We start from the raw sequence: 21,492 nt of genomic DNA, 5'->3' as shown, positions 1-21,492 counted from the left end.
TCCAGTAAGATTTACTCAGTTTTTGTTTGTTGTACAAAAAAAACTTCATTTAGTCCTACTGATAAATTACCTTTAAATAACGGATTAGAACTGTTAAAATGTCAATTTAAAACATTTTATTAATACTTTCTGAAAAACTGAAATTTGCTTTAATTTTTTACTTTTTACTAATAATTATATCTTTAAATATCTATAAGCATGAAATTTCAACAAACATTTCTCACTTAAAGGAAACTTTAAAACACAAGGAAGCCCAATATAAATTGTATCTATGATAACCTTAAAAAAATAAACATACACTTGCATGCCTTTGAAATATTTATTTTCAATGAAGTTCTCATTTGTCTTTTCTGAACATCATGAAGCACATGCACCTGCTGAATACATATAAATTTCTTCAACGTTTTTAACTTTATCAGAAACAGTATGAGAGCCAACTTTCACCCCCTTTTTTTTGGAGGGGGGGGCTTGAAGATTATAACATACAATAAATTTCTATTTCCAGTATACATTTTAATAATAATGTTTGTTTGCTTCAAAAGTTTTCCTTTTTTAGAAGCAATTCTATTTTCAAATATCTATAAATAATCAAATTTCAACAAACATTTACCAGTTAAATGCAAATTTAAAACACAAGGAAGCCCAATATAAACTGTATCTATAATGATAATTCAATATATTTTTTTTAGAAACAAATAAACATTTTAATTGAAAAACATATTTTCAATGAAATTCTCATTTGCCCTTTCTGACAATGGAACAAAATTCAGCCACTGAACAAATATAAATATGTCTTTTCAACTTTTTTAACTTCAGAAGACACTGTGTGAGATGCAACATACATTTAGAAATCTATTCAGCTCTGTTAAGATTAAACACTGTCTTGATAACTCACTGACTATAGTCCTTTCTCAAACATCACGCCACTCATGATCCGCAAGTTCCTGGATCAAGGTGAGGACACGGGGGTTCACACGCAGTCTGGGTTTACGGGTTTCTTCCACCTTACTGCCCTTGTCTGGGTTGATTGAGAAGAAACACCTTAAGATAAAGAGGACAAACAGAAAACTACATCAAAATGTGCTTCACAAAGACATAAACATTTTATTCAAGATATAAAAGTTGTCAAAAGTCAAATTTAACTGCCTACAATTAAAAAAAAAAACAAAACAAAAAAGAACTCATACCTCTGCAGAAACTCCAGTGTAGACGCCAGCCCCGATGGATAATGTATGTTAAAACAATAATAGCTCCCAAACATCATGCAGAGGGCAGAAATAAAACAGGAGATGTTGTTTCCAATCTGTTGATCCACACTCAGCATGAATTGTTTGGCATGGAAGCAGGATTGACCTAAGGAGAAAGAACAAATACATTTAGACTCCTGATACAACAAAACAATGACATTTATATGAAAAATAACAAATTAAGTAAAAAGTACGAAAAATAATATTAGTATAGTAAAAGCATAAGAAAATAATTGGAAAAAAAAAACTATTAAAGAAAATGCCAGATGGACAAAAGTGCAAAGAAAGGGGACAAGACAACAAAAAGACAACAGGTCAAAGAAACTGGAAAAACAAAAATGAACTCACCACACACAATGATAGTGGGAGTCAAGGAGACATTCTCCATCTGTACTTCTTCAGCTAGGCATTTGTCCTCCACACAGAAGAACACTGCTTCTTCATTTTCATTGAAGTAGCAGAGAAGTAAGAGCATCATCTCTTTAACATCTTCAGAGTAACCGTCCAGTTCTCCCCTTAACATCTTCAACTTTGTCTGAGCCTGGAAAAACCTTTTGTTTTTGTTCACACAAACAGTGTTCATGTAGTTCAGCAGTCTTTTTCCCTTCATATCCATGTTCCTCATGAAGGTTTCCTTCAATCCAAGTCCAGTAAGTTCCTTGTAGTGTACAGCCATCCCAATGTCATGAAATAAAACAGGCCAGGCTTCCAAGACATCTTGAATGCTTTTCCCCTGGTTAATATCTTTGCGCTGTGAGTAGAAAGTTGCCCTCAGTAATTGTTTCATCTCCTCAGGATTGGCCTCCTTCTGCAGAGACATCATCTTGAGCTGATGGAGGAGTATCTCGTGATGCATTACTTGAGGACCTGCTGGTTTCAGGGGTCCTGCCTTCAAAAACACAAAACAAAAAATAAGTTATCAGAACTGAATATGAATATCAGTGTTTAATGGTTGATTTTCTAGAATTTTACTTACATCTGAATTTCCAAGCAGCAAGTGCCTTTCTGGCTTGAATTGGTCTTAATGCTGACAGCAAGTCTTTCTCAACAATGAACTGGAAGTCATCATACGTTTCTACTCCAATTGACTGTAAAGTCTCCTCGAGAATGTCTTTTGAAGCCTCTGCAAGATCGGGCAACACTTCATTGATAGCACTACGTAAAAATGTTTGCTCAGCCATTTCTGGAATAAAATCAGACAAAATAATGGTAAAAACACAAGATCACCGTAATATAACATGTATTCAACTATGTACAAATTAAAGAGAGTCATACTTAGTGTCAAACAAAATATCGTGCCTGATTCACACTTTTTATTCATGTACATCCTTAAATTTTTAGTCAAACTTCTCTCCCTGTTTTTTCCTTATTTTTGTTCTCATCAACATATCTGTTTTAAGTGGACTTTCCATCATGGTATATAAAGACATTTTTATTTTGAAAACACACTGTGTTTCAGAGGAACAACTTGTTGTCCATTTACCTGATAACAGGTCAAAGGGTAAAAGTCAACCAAGTCATTTATGTTAATACACAAAGTGCTTGAAGTCTGTTTTGTCACTGAATACAGATGGTAATCAGGATGATAGACAGCTGTTTGTACATCCATAACACAATACACATCAGTGTCATTTTGAATCAGAATTAAAACCAGCTCTCCAAACTCCATATACTCATCATTCTTTGAAACCAAGAAATGCCCCTTTTTATACACGGTTCCCTTATATTGTATCTCTGTGGAAATACTTGTGTCTTTTTCAGAAAATCCCAGGTCTTTTACTGCATGTTTTATTTCATCACTGTAGAGGCTTGAGTAAAAAACACAACTGTCCTTGACCAGCAGCAGCTGATTGCATCTAGGGCCAGCTGAGATGTAAGCCTGAAACATCTGGTGTCTTTCTGATAGTGTCAAGCATATGTTTTTAAAATTTTTTAAATGCCTTGCACATCTTTTAAAGTAGACATGTTTACTCTCAAAACGCATTGTCCACAACCTAATCAAAGGTCCAAATTTCAAAATTAGGGCTGGATAGTGCCGCAAGAAATGATGTTTTGGTTTAAGTGAAGTTTCAGGAAATAAAGATTTTCTTGATTCCAAATATTCTTGGATTATTATTTCAAGAAAGGCAACCTGTGGCAAAGAAATTTGTTGTGCACAAATCAAATCCACAATATCTTTGAGCTGGAGAGTTGTCTGCCAGACATCATCTTGTGGATTTTGTATCTTGTCACCAATAATTACTGGCAACAATCTCAGCAAGTTCCAATTTTGAACAGCTTGACCTGAAAGCCTGATTGCCTCAGAGTTGACAGGGCATGGCTTTGTGAGAGCATCTGATCCTTTGTACTTGAATTGCTTGATTCTACGGTTGAACTGGGAATATGTAAACCATTTCTTTGTTTTAACGAAATATTTCAAGTATAGTGCAAGATCATAGGATACGACACCCTCAAATAAGTCATGGCCTAAGCAAGGTGGAAGACCAGGTTGGCAAACATGAAAAGACTTTAGTGAGTTGAAGTCAGAGTTTACCTTGACACCTTTGATGTCTTGAATGCTTCCAGTCTCTCGATGATGGACTGCCAAATTGTAAGCTTCAGGGGTTCGCTGTGGACCACAAGCATTTGGATCATTAAGAAAGTCTTTTCTTGTGATTTCACAGTACCTACAAAAGTACTGAGAAGTACTAAAGTTTTCAGTAAACCCACCAATGCTGTGTGATCCTAAATTGTCACCAGCAATACAGAACAGTGCCCCTTTGACTGTTTCTTCACCTGCAATAATGACATGTTCCTCTAAATCTTTCAAATCCATGAGAAGTTCAGAGCAAACCTTTGCAGTTCCAAACTGTTTTAAATCGTTCTCGGAACACAATGAAACTAGAGACATGTGATCAGTGCTTGACCGCACATGAGCAGGTAAGTTAGCCACAGATAGATAAATAGCGACAACTTTGTGTTTCTTCTTTGCTGAACCAAGGGGGTTAACAATTTCAAAGGCATCTTGGTAGAGAATAAGCTTCAGGCACCCAGGATTTTCAATGAAGAACTGGTTGCACTTGAAGTTTTGGCCATCACTTATGTCACAGAAAACATCCGGGTGTGAGTCATTGGACTGTTCCAACACTGAATTCTTCCATAAATCTGATTCTAAAAGTGCACTTAGTGTCTGTTTAATGGGTATGTAGTAAGAAAATCTCTGGGTCATGTTTTCATCACTTCCTAAAGATATTTGCTTTGGTTCTGTGTATTTTAACATTTTTTTGAAAGTCTGAGTTCTTGAATATGTTGTTCTCAGTGGCCCATGATGACAAACAGAAAATAAATCAGAATCTCTTACACAATCACAGATTTTAGCAACAGCATAATCTGCAAGACACATGTCATCTTTTAAAAGCGACTTTAGTTTAGTCAAAGTGTAATCCATTCCCAGCTCATGCACATTTTGCATCTCTTCAACGATGTTCTGTATTGTGGAAGCTGGAAGAAGCAGCTGTCCTTGAAGTTTCAGGTAGAAAAGACACAAGTTTCTGAGATAATCCTTGTTGAAATTTGGAGATAATTTGTGACTTTCATTAGTCAGAGCATCGTTAAAGCTCTCAGAAGGCCCATCGTTTTCTGACAGACTAACAATCTTACTTGTAGTTTCCTTGTACAAAACATCAATGTTATCCACAAAAATACCTCTATGTTTACGGGACATATGAGCTGTGAATGATGATTTGACGCTGAAAACTTTTTTGCAGGCTTTTACTGGACATGCTACCGGCCGTCCCTCCATTATATGCTCCTTTAAATGAGCAACGACTTCTTTCACAGTTTGGCTTTGGTGCCCACACAATGAAATGGTGCATTTCAATTTGGCAGCAATGACTTTGGCTAATTCGGGTTGTGAAGCCACGTTGTGAACTCGGTAAAAATGAGTTTTAAACGCTGCATATGTACAAAATGTCCGCTTACATTCTGTGCCGAGGCATTTGAATACACAACTGGGCTCGTTTCTGTGCACTCTACAATGCAACACATAGCCCCTCAATGATTCTAGTGTTTTACAGCAAAATGTACATATAATCATGTTTAAACAATTTCAACCTACCCAACAAGTTACACGTGTTGCAGGTGTAGCAAAAAATGATTCTACTGCATATTGTTCCAAGAAGCAATATGACGCCTTAAAAACAAAATGTAATCTCCCCAGAAACACAAATTACCGTTACGTTTGAAGAAAACAAAGCTTAACTTACATTTGCTGAAAGCTGACGAGGTCCAAACAGCGCTCTTTTCTTTGTCAAGGTTTAAGCACAATTCAGCTTCTTCTGAGATGAGAACCGTTGTACGAACTTGTTCAAAACAGCTTTCAGGCGCCAGGTAAGCGAACCAATCAAAGAGCAGAACAGACCGGAAGTTGAGCACAAAGCGGTGTTCTCTGTCTTTCTCGCAGTAGCCGAACTTTGAGCTTATAATGGGCTCTTTGCACCTCAGCATCCGCGTTCGGGGTAAAGCGGCTCGATTGTTTCCGATCTATTGAAAATGGCCTTTTACAATAGGTGCTTTCAGGGCTTGGCCAAGGTTTGTACATCGATCCGAAGCCCCAACAAGTCAGCTGGAGAAAGGTTTTAAGATGTTCGCCTCGTTATGCATTCACTGACACGAAGGTGAGTTTTACTTAAACTTTGTGGCTAACATTAACGTTAGCTTATGCTAGTAGGCAATATTCTCGGACATTGTTCTTGTAAAATGTGCCGTTTAAGTATCTAAACATTCTAACGGACAATGTATTTATCTAATTTTCAAGTATATTATGTGTGTTTATTGTCGTTAGTGTCACAGACTAACGGGGTTCGGTTACGGTTCGGGCTTTTTACTTCCAAGCCTGACGAAGCACAACAAGCCTCATAGCTTAACAATAGCGCAGCTCTGGTGTCAGAGATCTGGTTCAGCTGTTCAGGTTCAAAGTTGCTGCTTTTAGAAAAATATGACCGTGTTGCTTCATGTCTCCGTGTTATTTCGTTTTATTACCTGTTTCTTGTGAAGAGCTCAGATAGGACGGTGTTTACAGCAGTATGTACAGGCGGATCAGTTGCTCGGCTGTCTGGTCTGCTCTCTCGTTCCCATAAACTCTTTCAGGCTGAATACAGAAGTGATTCCATGGAAATAACTCAGGGAGGCTCCTTTATTTACCATCCGTATCCCCGGTAGTTTTAGGCTGATCCGGAGTGAAGGCTGCAAACTTTGCTGTGCGGCGTTAGCTGGTAGCGACAGATATTTACAAGCCATCTTCTTAATTCAGGATCGCTTGTAAATTAACAACTTAAAAGCCCATTATATTAGGAAGACAACAATGTTAATAGTATTGTTTTTTTGCATCTGAAATACGACTTAGTCTTTTCTACTAGTCATGGAAACTCAAAGCGGAAAAAAGTGAGCCGCATTAGCTCCTGGAGATGTGACGTCAACGCCTTAGGTGCAAAGAGCCCATGGCAACGGTGAAGGTAAAAAATCCAGTGTTAGCAAAAATAATAAATAAAAATAAAATACATGTACCAATAAGCAAGTACATGACTTCCTTGTTGATTCAGATGTTTCCTCCACGTTAGACGTGAAATATGAAGAAATGATCCAATCAAAATTGACAGAGAATAAGTAAATGAATTAAAGAGGAAATGACAATCTAAAGAAGTGGGAAAATACAAGTGAATATAAATAGATAACTAGTGAACAAAATTGGAAGTAAACAATGTGGAATCATAATTACTTAATTCCAAATTAATTTCCAAATCTATTAATTTATTCATTTATTTCATTGTCCATCCATCCGTCCATCTTCTACTTATCTGGAGTTGGGTCTCAGGGGCAACAGCTTAAACAGGGAAGCCCAAACTTACTTCTCCCTAGCAAAAAAAATGGTAAGCTAGCTTCCAATTCATTTGGATTTAATCATCACAGAATGTAAATGTTAGTTTTACACTGCTGAAATGTTGTGAAGGATCCAACTTTTTTCATTAACAATACAAAATGTGTGTTTTCTACAACTAAATACAATATTATTTACAATTTTACATTTTAAAATTTACAATAATTTTCTGTTCTACGTTATACAACATCATACTGGTAAATGAACAAAATATAATTGTGTTTTTCTTTACAAAATTTTTCTGTCATGATTTCACAGATTTTTACTGTTGATTTTACGGACTTTTTTTACAGTGCACGTCAGGAAAAGTTTTGAATATGTTTTTTTTTTTCAATCCACCATCTGAAAGAATAAAAGTATGTCATAACTGCAAACTAAACAAATACTCAGACTGTATTTGTTTTTTTATGACTGTTTGCTGGTATTGTCACACACAACTATAAGCACAGATAATATGTAATAAAATCAGGCAAAGTCCAAAATACAACTTGCAAAACCTATAGAGAACTAAATTAATTTGACAACTACTTGGAGAATTATCGCCATCTAGTGGCAGTTTCCACTTCTGTCACTGCCTCTTACAACTAATGCCAAGCAATAGAAAACCACGTCAGATAACAGAGAAACACCTTCATGGTAACAGCAGTTTTTATTGTTCAGTCACATTTTAGATCAAACAGACCGTGAAATGTAAAATTCGTAGACGCCAGCTACAAAATTTGGCTTCGTAGGGATGAAACACTGTAAAAGAAAAATTGACATAATTGAGTTGGGTTTAGTGTTTTGTACATTGTCTGTAAACAATAAGAAACGACACACTGATTGAAAAATGAAGCTGAGAGACGCTTAAAGGATTTGAACACTGGCTGGTATCAGCTACACGTCATGGCGGTTCACACAAGAGTCGCGTACAAAAAAATCCCCCCCAAACACACCTGCTTAAATATAATCGTACAAAACGTGACATTTTAAACAGCATTTCTGCTACATACAAACCTCCACATCTCTGTCCCTGGTTTGCAGTGAAATGAGGAATATGTGAGGCTGATTATTGTTGTCTACCTCAACATGACGTTGCACTATTTTTGATACAACAGCTTTGCATTTTGACACTGCCACGTTTGACGATTGCTTGGAAAAAACACACAGTTCTGTCCACAAGTTTGAGGCTCATAATTTGAGACTTTTCTTCCTAAAAACATAAATATGCAAAGCTGTACTGTACTTTTCTTCCTGAAACTGATTTAATTAAATTAAGAATTAGACTCCGCATTTCTGAATTTCTGAGTGCGTTGAGAAAACACAAAGGATGCAGTTTTTCTGTAACCATCAACACGCTTCTGAAATAATTCTGTCTGGACGTTTGACCACTAAATTGACATAATTGTTACCCATTTTCAGGCAGAAATCCCATACATTTTTGTGAGGGTTGATGTTGGGGCATTTTGTTAAGGTTTAAAGTTTGCCTGTTTCTTACCCCAGTTTTAATGTACATTTAGGATGATTGGCTAAACAAACAAATGACTTGAAATACATTTTAAGTATTTAAATCTTGTTAAATCTTACCCATTTTGTGAAATTCACCAGTAAGACTGACAGTAAAAAACACTAACAGCTGGTAAAGAGTTCTTGAAAGCCAAATCTTGACTTCTAGTCAAGTTATCTGCATAGCTCAAGCCATTTCGAAGTGATCTACATGATAAAAACATAATTACAAACAAAACAATGAAGTGGCAGAAACGATGAAAAGTTGAAATCCAGACCAGAATGAATCTATTTTCCAGTTATTATTAATCATTGACAACTCCAAACAGGTGTGTTTTCAGCCGTGATTTAAAGGAACTCAGTGTTTCAGCAGTTTTGCAGATTTCTGGAAGTTTGTTCCAGATTGGCGGAGCATAAAAACTGAACACCGCGTCTCCATGTTTGGTTCTGGGGAGGCAGAGCTCAAAACTGATTGGAAAAGAATAAAACAAAGCAACATTAAGGTTTTGGAATGACTCCCAACCTTAACTCTACTTAAAATATTATGGACGACGGCTTAGAGCCAAGTTTGATAACCAATTAATCTACTACTGATAAGAATACTGGTCAAATATCCAGAATTATGTCAGAAGCTCGTTGACGACTTCAAACACCTCTCGGTTTCTCTGCATCTTTCCCTGGGAAATGGAGTCCTAAATTATATCATAAATCGGACTTAAAATCGGAACGGTGAGAAAATTGACGGGACAATCCTGCCAAAAAATAAATAAATAAAAGGTGAATGTAAACCTCTGACCAGAACTGTATTATCGGGGCACAATTGGGCTCAAAAACTCATTCAGAGCAGCACAGAGATATCATTTCCAGCAGTCAAGGTCAGCTAGTCATATGGAAGTTTCCACAATTATTGTTGCCCTTACCAAAATGTTGGCAATTCAAAAATGTCAGCAAGAAACTACATATATTTATCAGACATATTTCTTCCACCTGCTTTTTGGGAATAGGCACCCAGATACTAAAAGGGATGATAATGTTTGCACAAAGTATCTAAATTAAAAAATTCAGCACATGGCTGCAGAAACAGTAGATCATAAACATTGTTTATCCTCAAAGTTAATAAAAATCTGCGAAAGCCGCTAAGGTTGGTATCAAGGCAACTAAAACTAGGGGTTGTAATTACGTTTACATTATCCCGATTAAATATTACGTTACTTTAAAAAGCCCACCCGCAAGCCTAAGCTAAACCCTCCCCAATAAGTAAAGAAGACATTTCCAACCCATCGACTCTCACGTCCTTCATCGGAAACGAAAGGCCGCCCCACCCCGCAATCAGCCCGACCCCCTGCATGCGTACGCCCCAACAGCAACTGTCAAAGACTTGGGTAATTCCTCGTGTTAGCTCTTGATTCGATCAGGTACTTTAAAACAATGTGAGAAAGCAGCTCAAAGTGCTGATCGCACACTTTTAGATAAATAAGAGGAAGATGACAAGAACAGTAAAGGGGGGGAAAAAAGGCCATTCTACTGCTGTCCAACAGCGACACCTATTGGCTGAAGAAGACATCCCCAAAAATAGAACGAGGACTATTTAGTCCAGCACTTATTCTTCCCTCTACTTCCAATGGCAGAACCCTACAAGACTTATTTTACATATTATATATATATATATTCTTATAAATATATATAGATATCCATGTGTGTGGCCCTTGTTGAAGAAAACACTGGCTTCACATTGACATAAAAGTACCATAATCTCTATATAGCCAAGTAGAAAGTGTTTTCAGTGTTCAAGTGAGCTGGCAGCAGTCCATTTTAGGTCACACTCATTCAACATGTAAGACACAAAAAGTAAGAAACATCTTTTTTTTAAATCACAAACATGCACTTCTGAAAAGTGAGCTCCCTGTCCTCTGTGAGCTTCTAGTCTCCCACGTTTTCCTGAGTAACACCTTTGACAACTTGATTTATTATTATTAATATTTCCTTTTTTGCCGCTTCAGTTCTGGGCGTTTCCCTGCCATCATGTCTTATTTTAAAGTTGAATCACCTCGTTGGATGTGCGATCCACTGCTTCTGCTAAAAATGAAACGCTTGAAAGGTTCTGTGAATGTCATGAATAAAGACCCGACCTACCGGCACCGCTATGACACCAAATCGACTGCATATCGCAAACTCGACATGTCGGATTCTTTCAAACAAATTGCATTTGCAGGATACCTTGCAGGCTTATTGCATGAAGAGGAGTAGGCATAACGACAGAGCGTCAGTGTAAATAAAATATACATGTCACAAAAAATAAGATTAATAAAATAGGAGCAGAAAAGATTAAAATAAGAACAACCATTGAAGAATCTTCTCCCAGGTTTCATCTGTAGCTTTGGCTTGTTGGTGTTTTGGAACCTGTACTTACTGGCTCATTGACATCAGATAACAAACTATACCCTGAGAAATCCGACACAGGCGTCCGTATCCTGTGATCCACCTCCCCACCAGACTCAGTGCTGTAAGACAAACCATGAACATCAGATTTAAACTGAGAGCCAAAGGCCTGGGCGAAGTTTTCTATCTGGTAGGAAGACTTCGAGGAGTCCAGAGAGGCCAGATCCTGCGAGGGAACCAGAGGGTAGACGGCCGCCGAGTCGCTCTTGACCGCCGGATGCTCCTTCTGGTTACTCAGGTCGGATGGGCTGATCTGGTAGGTTGAGGGAGGGGTGGTGGAGTGCTGTTTCTCCATCTGTTCAGTGAGCTCCTGAGAAGGGGTGAGCTGCTGGTGTGAGGGGGCCTCCAGGCTGCTCAGGTTGAAGCTGTGCTGTGGGGACGAGCAGCTCAGCATCGCAAAGTGAGACTTTGGCACTGAGGAGGGCAGCGAAGGCGAAGCCACCGGCTGGACGAAGCCGCACTCCAGATGGGACGCGCTGTAGATGTTCTTGTCGGCGTAGAGGGGATTTCCTGCGTGGGAAGTGGTGAAGGGTCCTGAGGAAGGAAGAGGTCCGGGGCCCAGTGGGAAACCGGCACTGTGGCTGGTGCGCTCCAAAGCCTGCAGCAAGAAGCGGGAGTATTCATGCATCATTGAGCTTTTGTCTCCAGACGGGCTGGGGGCGTTGGCGTCGGATCCGTCCGCTGAGGCGGGGCTGAGCTGCACATGTTGGTCACCGATGTCAAAATGAATGTCGGGTTTCTGGGTGTAGAGGTCCAGGAGGCTATGCAGCACCTCATCGGTGATCCCCGACTTCTCCAGATTCAGAGGACCGTCGCTGTCCATTACGCCTGGAATCCCGCCCTGAAGAGAGGACGGCTGGGAGGACAAATGAACGCTGACGTCGTAGTCGCTACCGCCTCCGCCTGCCACCGCGGCGCCGGAGGGCGTTGCATTGTTTGTTGCTTGAAGGTAGCGCCGTTTCTTAACGAACTGCATGGCGTCGTCGTAGTTGCTGCTGGTGGATTCTACCTTGGTCTCGTTGCTCTGCATCAAGCCAAGGTCGCCCTGCTCCAACATTTCAGCTTTAACTTGACCCAGACCTGCTTTAGTCAGGCTCTTCCGGTTAGCTTTCTTGAAGGCCATCTTGGGACCTTGACCCTGGTGACCCTGTTGCATGCTGGGTCCTGGCTCAGTGGAAGAAGACACAGTGGGACTCTCCACAGAGTATTCGTAGATGCTGTAACCTCCAGATACAACCCCGTGAACGTGCGACTCCTTCGGGTCTCCCTTCTTCTTCTTGCGCTCGCCTCCCACTGTGGAACTTTTTGACTTTCCCTTCTTCCTCCCAGTGCTGCCAACATTTCCCTGAGTAATTCCATAGCTGCCCTGACCCATGTCCACAAAACCCAGATCCATCATGCCAGGATCCAATCCCTTTTTAATGCCTTCTCCACAGGTTCTCTTGTGCTTAAGAAGTCGATCTGTTCTAGAAAAATACTGAAGAAGAAACACCCCATGTAGCCTTTATTAGCTGCAGTGATTCATGTTAAATACCCAGCAAAGACGAGGCTTTAGTAGGGTCACCAACCTGCTGGCAGGTCTCACATCTGTATGGCTTTTCTCCACTGTGTGTTCTCTTGTGTCTCTCCATGTGGTATTTCTGAATGAACCGCATGTTGCACTGGTCGCAGCCAAATGGCTTCTCTCCTGAAGGAGGAGGAAAGCGTGAGGGAAGGTTAATGGTCTTTGGCTGCTCTGAGCAACGCCAGAGCCCCGGGTGACCTAATAATCTCTCCTAATTACTCACCACTGTGGATTTTCTCGTGTCGCTGGAGAAGATACTTCTGGATGAAACTCATGTTGCACTGACTGCATTTGAAGGGTCTTTCACCTTGTGTAAAAATCACAGGAGAACAATAAGGTTATGACAATGATGTTTCCATCATATTCTCCATAGATATAGTGCATTAATATCTGTCGCATAATATGTTCTCCATAAACTCTTTGGGTTCATGTAATACCTGCATTTCCCACGTTGTTGATTATTTATGTTCAACTTTAACTGCAACTCAAATTTGCAAACTTTCCCCCAAAAACAGAAGCGCCTAAAGATGATTTATATCTTTAGCTACTTCTGAAGTTAAACTGAGTAAAAGAGGAGCACAAAACACCAACATCAGAAATATCTAATGTGACCAGCTGTGAATAACCTCTGAGTTTTCTTACTCTTGAAATCTATTTTCTAGCTCACTGAACTGGCAGCTTCCTGATGACACAAAGACAAGCTGAACACTCGCACACATGTGAAACATGAGATTAAATGACAAAAGTAAAAGGTTACAACTAAATAAGGGCTGCAAATGAATGAGCTACATCCAGATCTTACAATCCTGAGCAACAACCTCAGGGTTGCCTGTCTTAGTGAGTTTGATTTTTTCTTTCAACACACAATATGCTATCCTGTCCATTTAAATAACTAATGCTAGCAGGTGGTTTGGAATCAGGACAAATATCAGACGGAGTCCAAACACCTGATTAAACTGATGAGATGGTAGCTTAGGAAGAGACTGCTTCAAAGCAGCAGTTGCATAAAACAAAGATTTGGGATTTTGATTGTTTTCACATTTTTATACATTTATGTTAGAATTGAAGCCATGAAAACAGCACATCTCGTTTTGATGGTTAATAATAACACAAAATGTAGCCGTTTCCCAGTGATTTGAAGAGAAGAAAACAATTCATATAATTTTATGAAGGCAAATCTTGGAGGAAACATGAAGAAAGCTGAAAACGCCAACCTGTATGGATGAGGACATGTCTGCGCAGGTGATAGGAGCTCCTGAAGGATGCACTGCAGTGTTCACAGATGTGAGGTTTCGTTCCTGGAGACAGACCGCCACCGTCTGCATCCGTCACTGCATGCTGCACGACAGACAGAGACGAACAAATTAGGTCAAATAGATGGTAAAATCCCAGGTTAATTAGCTGCAACTCATACTTACAGACTGATTTGTACGTTACAGAACAGGCCCCGCGTTTTTTACGCTTAGTTTATAAAGGCTTAAGCTGACAGAAAGCTACAGCGCAAAAACATTAAACAGGTGACAGGAAACACTAAAAATAAAAAAGAACAAAACAGGATTGACGACAAGTGAATAAATAGAAAGCAAACCTTTGCCTCACTTCTCTTCTTTCTAGGTTTACCCTCATGTCCATCAATGTTTGACCTCCGACCTTTCCTCCCGGTGGCCTCTTTTTCCAACTGATTTGACAGCTGCGAAGACGACAAAGGCAGAGGGAGAGGGCCGTGAGAGCAAGGAAATCACTTGAAAGAAGGTTGAGGCTCTTCAGTCTAAAGCTATTAAGGAAACAAGTCTATATTTGTAGTTCTGGCAAACAAACAAAACACTCTGACAAAAAATGTGAGACGCATTGTGGAAAATGTGAACTGAGTGGGCGGTGGAGTCATCTCGAACTGATTGAAGCATTTAAAACAATAACTAGTCGATTTATTTTCTGGCTATCACTTTCATCCAGAGGGGAGGAGAGCAGGTTTCCTCCAGATATTGCCCAGCTTGCACATTGCTCCTTGTCACCATATGGAGGCTGAAAGCACAAATGTTGCTGCACCTGCTCCTCTTAAAAATCAGTCAAATGTTTAGGGTGAATTCAAACACCGAGTTCAATGTCTGACTTAACCAAACTAAGATCATCTTGGAAAACATGGGAAACTACAAATTTAATGTTTTTTTTCTGATTCTGATTACAACAACAGTAGCAGTTCTCCGAGATGCATTATTTGTTTGCAGCAGTGCTGAAGAACATCAGTCTGATAGATCAGATCTTTTGTGTTTGAACACATCAACATAATTCTTCTAAAAAATTTAAAAAAAAAGCCTAAATAAAGAGAATAATTGAACCTGTTGAATATTCAGGCATCGTGACCTCTGATGGCTCACTATTGTCAGTAGAGTGTGGATGTGTATATTTCTGATTGAATGAGCACAAAAGACGTCTGAAATGAAGTGCAAACTCAAACAAGACAGCTGCGTCCTCGCAAAGACGTTCTCATTCACGCTGCGGCCGGATGACATCACCCCTCTGCTCAGAGAGAAACTGCTTTGCATCTGAAGCCAGCGGGAGATTCATGTCTCCATAAGTTAGTTTCACACAAGCTCCTGCACTGCACCAAAATCATGCATGACGTCATGAGACAAAGATGAGACTAAATGTAACCTTTTTCTAAAAAAATAAATAAAAATATGGAAGAGTGTGGCTGCTTCTTTAATAGAAAGATACGTCTCAGTTTAATATAAATATTTTGATTAAAAAAGGTGTTAAATTTTGTTTATTCAAAATTTCTGCAGAAAACTACGGTGCAGGACAAAATGCATCAGTGCATCTACCCTGGTATAGTATTAAAAGAAAAAGAAAAGCTTTTCAAAAATGCCGAAGATAGATCTGCCTTTCGGAAAACAGACACAAATTCTGATTTGAAGCAGCAGATTTTGCTAAAATATTGAATGCAAAATGAAAAGATGAGAATAATAATGAATAACAGAAGCTTGTAACTGCTGCAGTATCATGCTTTGTTAGTTTCCCCAAATTAAGCAACAGCTTCAAATGGAGCTTTTCCACCAACAACATTTCGGGTCTCACAAGAAGAACCGGTTTAGTCAGGGTCAGGATAAATTTTCTAATCTCTGTTGTGTTAAGAGTTTTTGTGAAGGACAGGTTAATAACCGAATTATACTATTCATTTCTGTATCTTTATTGTCACAGATTAAGATTCGTTTGTCTCACATTTTCTTGTTTATTTGGCTGATATTTCATGGTGAACACATTTTATATCATGCAAGGATCAGGAACAACCAGAGAGCAGAGCGGCTTATGGATCAAACACACAAAGGATATTTTAGTTCACCAAATTAATTTGCTAAATTCAGGACTCTACCCTTAAAGTAGAAAATCCATACTTTTCCCTATTTTTACCATTTTACTTTAAAGTATAAAATTAAAATAATTATAGTACTTTATGGTAAGTGCCTGTACAGTGGGAAGGGCTTGAATATACTACCAACAAAAAACACTGAAAACTGGAAGGGAAGAACAAAGGAAATAAGGAAAGAGAAGGAAGGTCACAAAAAGGAGACATGTTAGGAAGAAAGAAAAGGAAATAATTATGGGAATAATGAGAAAAAGGAATGATAAAGAGGTGATGGAAGCAGAAATCCTGTAAGGAAACAACAAATGAATGAACAAAGAGATAGAAGCTCAGAAACGCTTAAGAGAAAAGAAAACAGGACAAAATGGAGGAGAGAGGGAGGAAGGACAGATGGACAGAAAGAAAAGATAAAGAACAAACACAAGTCAGTAGGGGTGGGAGTCTTTAGGCATCTCATTATTAGATTAAAATTCAGGAAGTTACATTGCTATTATAAATTGATTATTGACCTAACAGAGCGCAGACGTTGCTGCGTCTGTGTTTGCATCTTGTCAAATCATGAAACAGATTTTACAGCTCAGTCCCAACAGGAAGGAGACAGAAAGGAAGGAAGGATACACCATCTAGACAATGGGATAGGAAACAAAGTCTGGAAATAATATTTTTTGCTTTCATTCTTATTCAGACCTGGAGAATACAAACAATGAATCCCAGGCTTTTCTCCTTGTGAAGGAACCTTGTGAATAATTCAGCTGAGCAGCACAGTTCTGCTAAAGCCACGACCTTTTAAGCCTTTCTAAGCATCTCTGACAATCGCCAGCTGCAGGGCTGATCAGCAGATTAAGAGTTTCAGAAAATATGTAAAAATATTAGAGTAATGCCTAATCTGACTAAAAAACAAACTGTGAAATAATTGCTACCACTTCCAGAGCAGAGCATTTTGTGTTCCTGAAACCATTTCGTTCTCCTGGCTGCACCTACGTTGCCAATGTTGAGGTCGCACACCAGCAGCTTCTGGTGGTTACCGACGGTCACCTCCAGCACCTCCCCGCTCCGCCCCAGACCTCCGGGGTAGAGCGGCAGGCGGTAATCGTGCTCCGACTGCTTCTCCTGCTTGATGCCCATGGCGTGAACGTAGTCTCCAACCGCAGCAGCGCCCCCCTGGTGGCCGCCCTGGGAGCCCACGCTGCAGTCAGGAGAGTCCCGCTCTTTCTTCAGGATCAGGTCCTGCGGCGGAAGTTCCTGCATGACGGAGTGCGCCGACAGCCGGGTGAAGCTGGCCACCGGAGGGAGGTGGCTGAACATTATCATGCCGGCTCCAAAGTTGGAGTCCATGCTGCCGTTGGAGCGCAGGAATTCATTCCCTAGTTTATCTTGAATGATGTTCATGCTGAAGGCTGGTGGACAGGAAGACTACGGGACAGAAATTCATCCTGTGAGGAAAAACGACAACAGCAGCTCATGTTTATGACAACAATAACACGTTTCAGACACACAATCTGTCAGCAAACAACCAGTTAAGCTTGATCTTCAGGAACCAAAGCCACGGCCTCTGATCTAGCAACTAGGTGCTCAGTCGGATTAAATCGACGTTTTGTGGGTCAACAAAGAGCGGCCGTCTGGATCGTGTGAAAACAAGGTGAAGAAGAAGAGGAACTGAAATCTGTCTGCTTCAATAAAGTGTTTATGTCCGGCTTTAATGGCCAAACAAAAGTCAGTGCCGCTGCGTTCCACCGGCAACACGAGACCGCGAGGAGCAACAGGACCGCTGTGTGGTAATCTTTATGATAGGACCGACCGTCTGACCCAGTCATCCTATTTGTACCAGCTTATCTGTCAATGAGAGTGCGCACACACACACACACACACGCTCACACACACACACTGCACTAGAGTGACTGTTTACCAGCTTATGCAGCAACAGCAAGACCCCTAATGGGTCTGAATGAGAATCGTAACATGTCTGTGGATGCAGGATTTGCATATATTTCAACTGAAATTAGCTACTTTTGATTTTTCAGAAGTCAATCTTATGCAGTAATAATAGTTTTTACAATGTTTCTGCGGCTGAACAAACAGTGAAAATGTTAATCGTGCAACACAGCAGCCTTTTAAAAACGTAAGTGACATTTAGCAAAATATAATCTTTGAAAATTAGAGCCGATACAATTACGTTTGATGCTTAATTTTTTTTTTTTTTAATGAACATACATTGCATTCAAGGTAACGTTATTGAAATTTTAGTTTATGCACATGAGCCTAGAAATTCAGGTTTTCATCTTTTAGAAACTGAACAGGAAAAATGTTTTAAAATTATTTTCATGGATGTGCAAGAAACCTAGCTATGAGTAACTTCTGTATGTGTTTTTTTCAACATTTAAGTATAAAGATACTTACTCTGCAAATAATTTGACAAGATTCTGAATTAAGGTAATAACAGATTGCAGAAGGTTAAACTCTTGTCCAAAGAAACACAAATAAATGAAAAATATGCATTGTCTGCTCTGATTTTGCCCTATGAAAGTATTTTTTTTAACTAATCTCTTTGCAGTTTAACAGAAAGAATAGAGGAAATCTATTTAAACAAGTGATGGTAAATAATATAAACACTTTTATTCTAACAAATATGGTTATAAATTGAAGGTTTTAGACAAGCAGAGGTATAACTTTTATGATATAAGAGTGATACAATAATATACAATCTGAAAGGGGTACAAATCTGATTTTTTTGCCCAACAAACTCACTAAGTATGAATTGAAAATCTGAAATTAAAATGCCTAAAATAATTCAGTCGGACTGCCTCTAAAATGCCTTCATCTCTGCTGCAGCATTAGCAGCAACACCGCCTGCTCCAAACCAAGTTTGGAAGAAGGAAAAGCAAACGGCACACTTTTTACTTAGATTAAACTGCTATTTTCTTTGGTGTATTTCAGTAGATCAGCTGAGAGTTGGTAACGCAGCAGAAAATAAACCAGCAGCCTTGCAGGATGTGAATTAGCTCCCTGCTAACCGTTTCGGCTCAGCAGTTCTGCGGGGCCCTGCTTCTTTGTGATGCCAATAATTAATATGGCCAGGCAATAAGAGCAGCTCATCTTCCTTAAAATACGGCAAGAAACGTATAAAACTACAATTAAAGCATCCTAATCAAATTAAGATATTAATCCGCGTTAAAGTTCGCAATTTTATTACTTTTATGTTAGATTTAGACATGTTTAATTAGAGCAAGATCTTAAAACCATTAAGAAAGCTGGAGAATGATGAAGGGTGAAAGCCGGCTTGTACTAAAAACCAACAGAATAGTGAATGTGTTTGTTCTCATGTGTGCTTTATTATGTAAACGGTTCCGTTTCCTGGACTGTAAGTGATGGAGACACACAAGCAGGACTGACCCAAAACAAAACGGCCCAACTAAACTCGGCGAACAATGATGCTCGTCCCGACACACAGAGCGGCTAACTTAGCAGCAGCTAACCCCCCTCAGCGCTGCGCTCTGCCTCGTCCCGGTAATAATGGAGTTATAAACCGCAGCAACCCAAAACATTAACTGGTATACATTTATCTTACCGGTGCAGGACCATGACCCGCTGCTGTGGTCCGCTTAGTTCACCTTCAGCCGCTCCGTTTTAATATCTACAGCCCAAACATTGTTCTCCTGCTGCAGCTGGCTTCTTCCATCTTGGCCCGCGCAGAGCATTCTGGGTCCGGTAGGCAGGAGCGTCCTGAGCAAAACCCGAAAGTCACTGTCGTTTTTTGTACTCTGTTATTTTGCGGCGTTCCCCCTATTCTTCTTTTTTTTATTTTTCACTTTGATATTTTTTTCACTTTGATATTTTAGCATTAACCATATATATATATATATATATATATATATATATATATATATATATATATATATATATATATATATATATTGCTCAAAAAAATAAAGGGAACATTTAACTTTAATTTTGTGTGGCTCCAAATCCAGGCCTCCATTGGTTAATAAAATTGATTTCCATTGATGATTATTGTGTGATTTTGTTGTCAGCACATTCAACTTTGTACAGAACAAAGTATTCAATGAGAATATTTCATTCATTCAGATCTAGGATGTGTTATTTGAGTGTTCCCTTTATTTTTTTGAGTATATATATATATTTATACAAAAAAAAATTATATATATATATATATATATATATATATATATATATATATATATATATATATATAGTTTTATATTAATAATCCCTTTATAAAATTGCAAAGAGACAAAGAAATCGAAAAAAATCAGTCTGAAAAATCTTTTAACCTTGGCTTCTGAACACGAAGGTTTCACAATGATTTAAAAAGTAAGCTACATTACTGTAAGCTACAGTAATGTAGCTTACAGAAAATTCCAAATTCCAGAATTTTCTTTGGAATTTTGTGTCTTTTACAAACATCTACTAATTAGAATATCATCAAAAGTTAATTGATTTCTGTAAATAAAAATAAAGTTAAATATAGACCATCATTTTGTTATAGGTAAAGATATGAAACATAATTTTACTTTGGAGCATATTGAATATTGGTGTCTGCAGACTGCTGACTGCAAGTGCTTAATATAAATCTTCTTTAGTCAAGCCTTTGCTGCTTTACAGTTATGTGTTTCAATCATTATTGTACTGAAAGACCAATCTAATATCCATCTTAAGTTTTCCAGGTGAAAGAAAAAGATTGTCATCCAGGATTTTACAGTGAATGGGTTCAACCTAGCCAAACTCATCCTGCACAACCTCAAAACATAATTATTCCACATTTATGCTCTACTCCTGTAGACATAACACAGTCTACATGTGGAAGGGAGGACTCGCATCAGATCATTTTTGGAAGAAAACCAAAACTATGCATCACCATGAACACTGAAAAGTGTGACATAACTGTGGTTACGCTGCTCCGTTGACAACCCTTGGGTCTAACCCATGAAATGTAAGGAATTGATTTTGTTTTGCAAGTTGAGCTCCAGGCTATCTATAGTATCAACTGATATTGGTTTGTTTGCCATATGGGCACCTAGCTAATCTGTGGGAGTCAGAATCATGGCTTGTCCATAGGAGGGCAAACACTTATATCACTAAATGCTAAATACATTCTATCTTTCTGGATTTATCTCTGTATAAATATAGGAACATTCCTGATTTTCTGATATTTCCAGTTAGGAAGACAAGATAAGATCTTGTGATCTCCTGTGTTATGCTAATTTGGATTTCTCTGTGTGGGAAAGCCTGATGGCGTTTCCACATAACAGATGGCAGTCCTGGCTGCCCGCACTCTAATCCTCAAATCTCGGGGGGATCGTCGCTGTGCATGAGCTCCCTCTGCTGAGATAAAAGACCCTCAGCAGGTTGCACAGAAGTGAGCGCAAGACAAACATATTTACTTGCCAACTGATAGTTTTTTTGTACAAAGTTTAGTGGCTAACCAAGTGTATTATCCATCGTAAACAAAAAAAGAAAGATTGAT

General features: G+C 38.9%; 2 protein-coding genes across 2 annotated transcripts; both read right to left on the bottom strand.

Moving 5' to 3' along the window:
• Window positions 1–305: 305 nt before the first annotated feature.
• Window positions 306–4,027, bottom strand: LOC148158097 (uncharacterized). The gene is made up of 5 exons (XM_088007717.1): window positions 3,781–4,027; window positions 2,224–2,430; window positions 1,596–2,136; window positions 1,188–1,353; window positions 306–1,041 (listed from the first exon to the last, which is right to left on the bottom strand). Exons 3-5 carry the CDS (start codon window positions 2,101–2,103, stop codon window positions 912–914), a joined length of 804 nt encoding a protein of 267 aa, XP_087863843.1. The 5' UTR covers window positions 2,104–2,136; window positions 2,224–2,430; window positions 3,781–4,027; the 3' UTR covers window positions 306–911.
• Window positions 4,028–7,791: 3,764 nt separating this feature from the next.
• znf281a (zinc finger protein 281a) lies at window positions 7,792–19,854 on the bottom strand. Its single transcript, XM_014994668.2, has 7 exons — window positions 19,576–19,854; window positions 16,992–17,443; window positions 14,238–14,339; window positions 13,864–13,987; window positions 12,873–12,956; window positions 12,654–12,772; window positions 7,792–12,562 (listed from the first exon to the last, which is right to left on the bottom strand). Exons 2-7 carry the CDS (start codon window positions 17,397–17,399, stop codon window positions 11,012–11,014), a joined length of 2,388 nt encoding a protein of 795 aa, XP_014850154.2. The 5' UTR covers window positions 17,400–17,443; window positions 19,576–19,854; the 3' UTR covers window positions 7,792–11,011.
• Between the last annotated feature and the right edge of the window lie 1,638 nt (window positions 19,855–21,492).

The sequence above is a fragment of the Poecilia mexicana genome, unplaced genomic scaffold (assembly GCF_051168715.1).
Source record: "Poecilia mexicana isolate PSO_F unplaced genomic scaffold, ASM5116871v1 scaffold_8, whole genome shotgun sequence".
NCBI classification, from domain to species: domain Eukaryota; kingdom Metazoa; phylum Chordata; class Actinopteri; order Cyprinodontiformes; family Poeciliidae; genus Poecilia; species Poecilia mexicana.
Note: the sequence above shows the minus strand (reverse complement) of the source record. Positions and strands in the feature narration are given on the sequence as shown.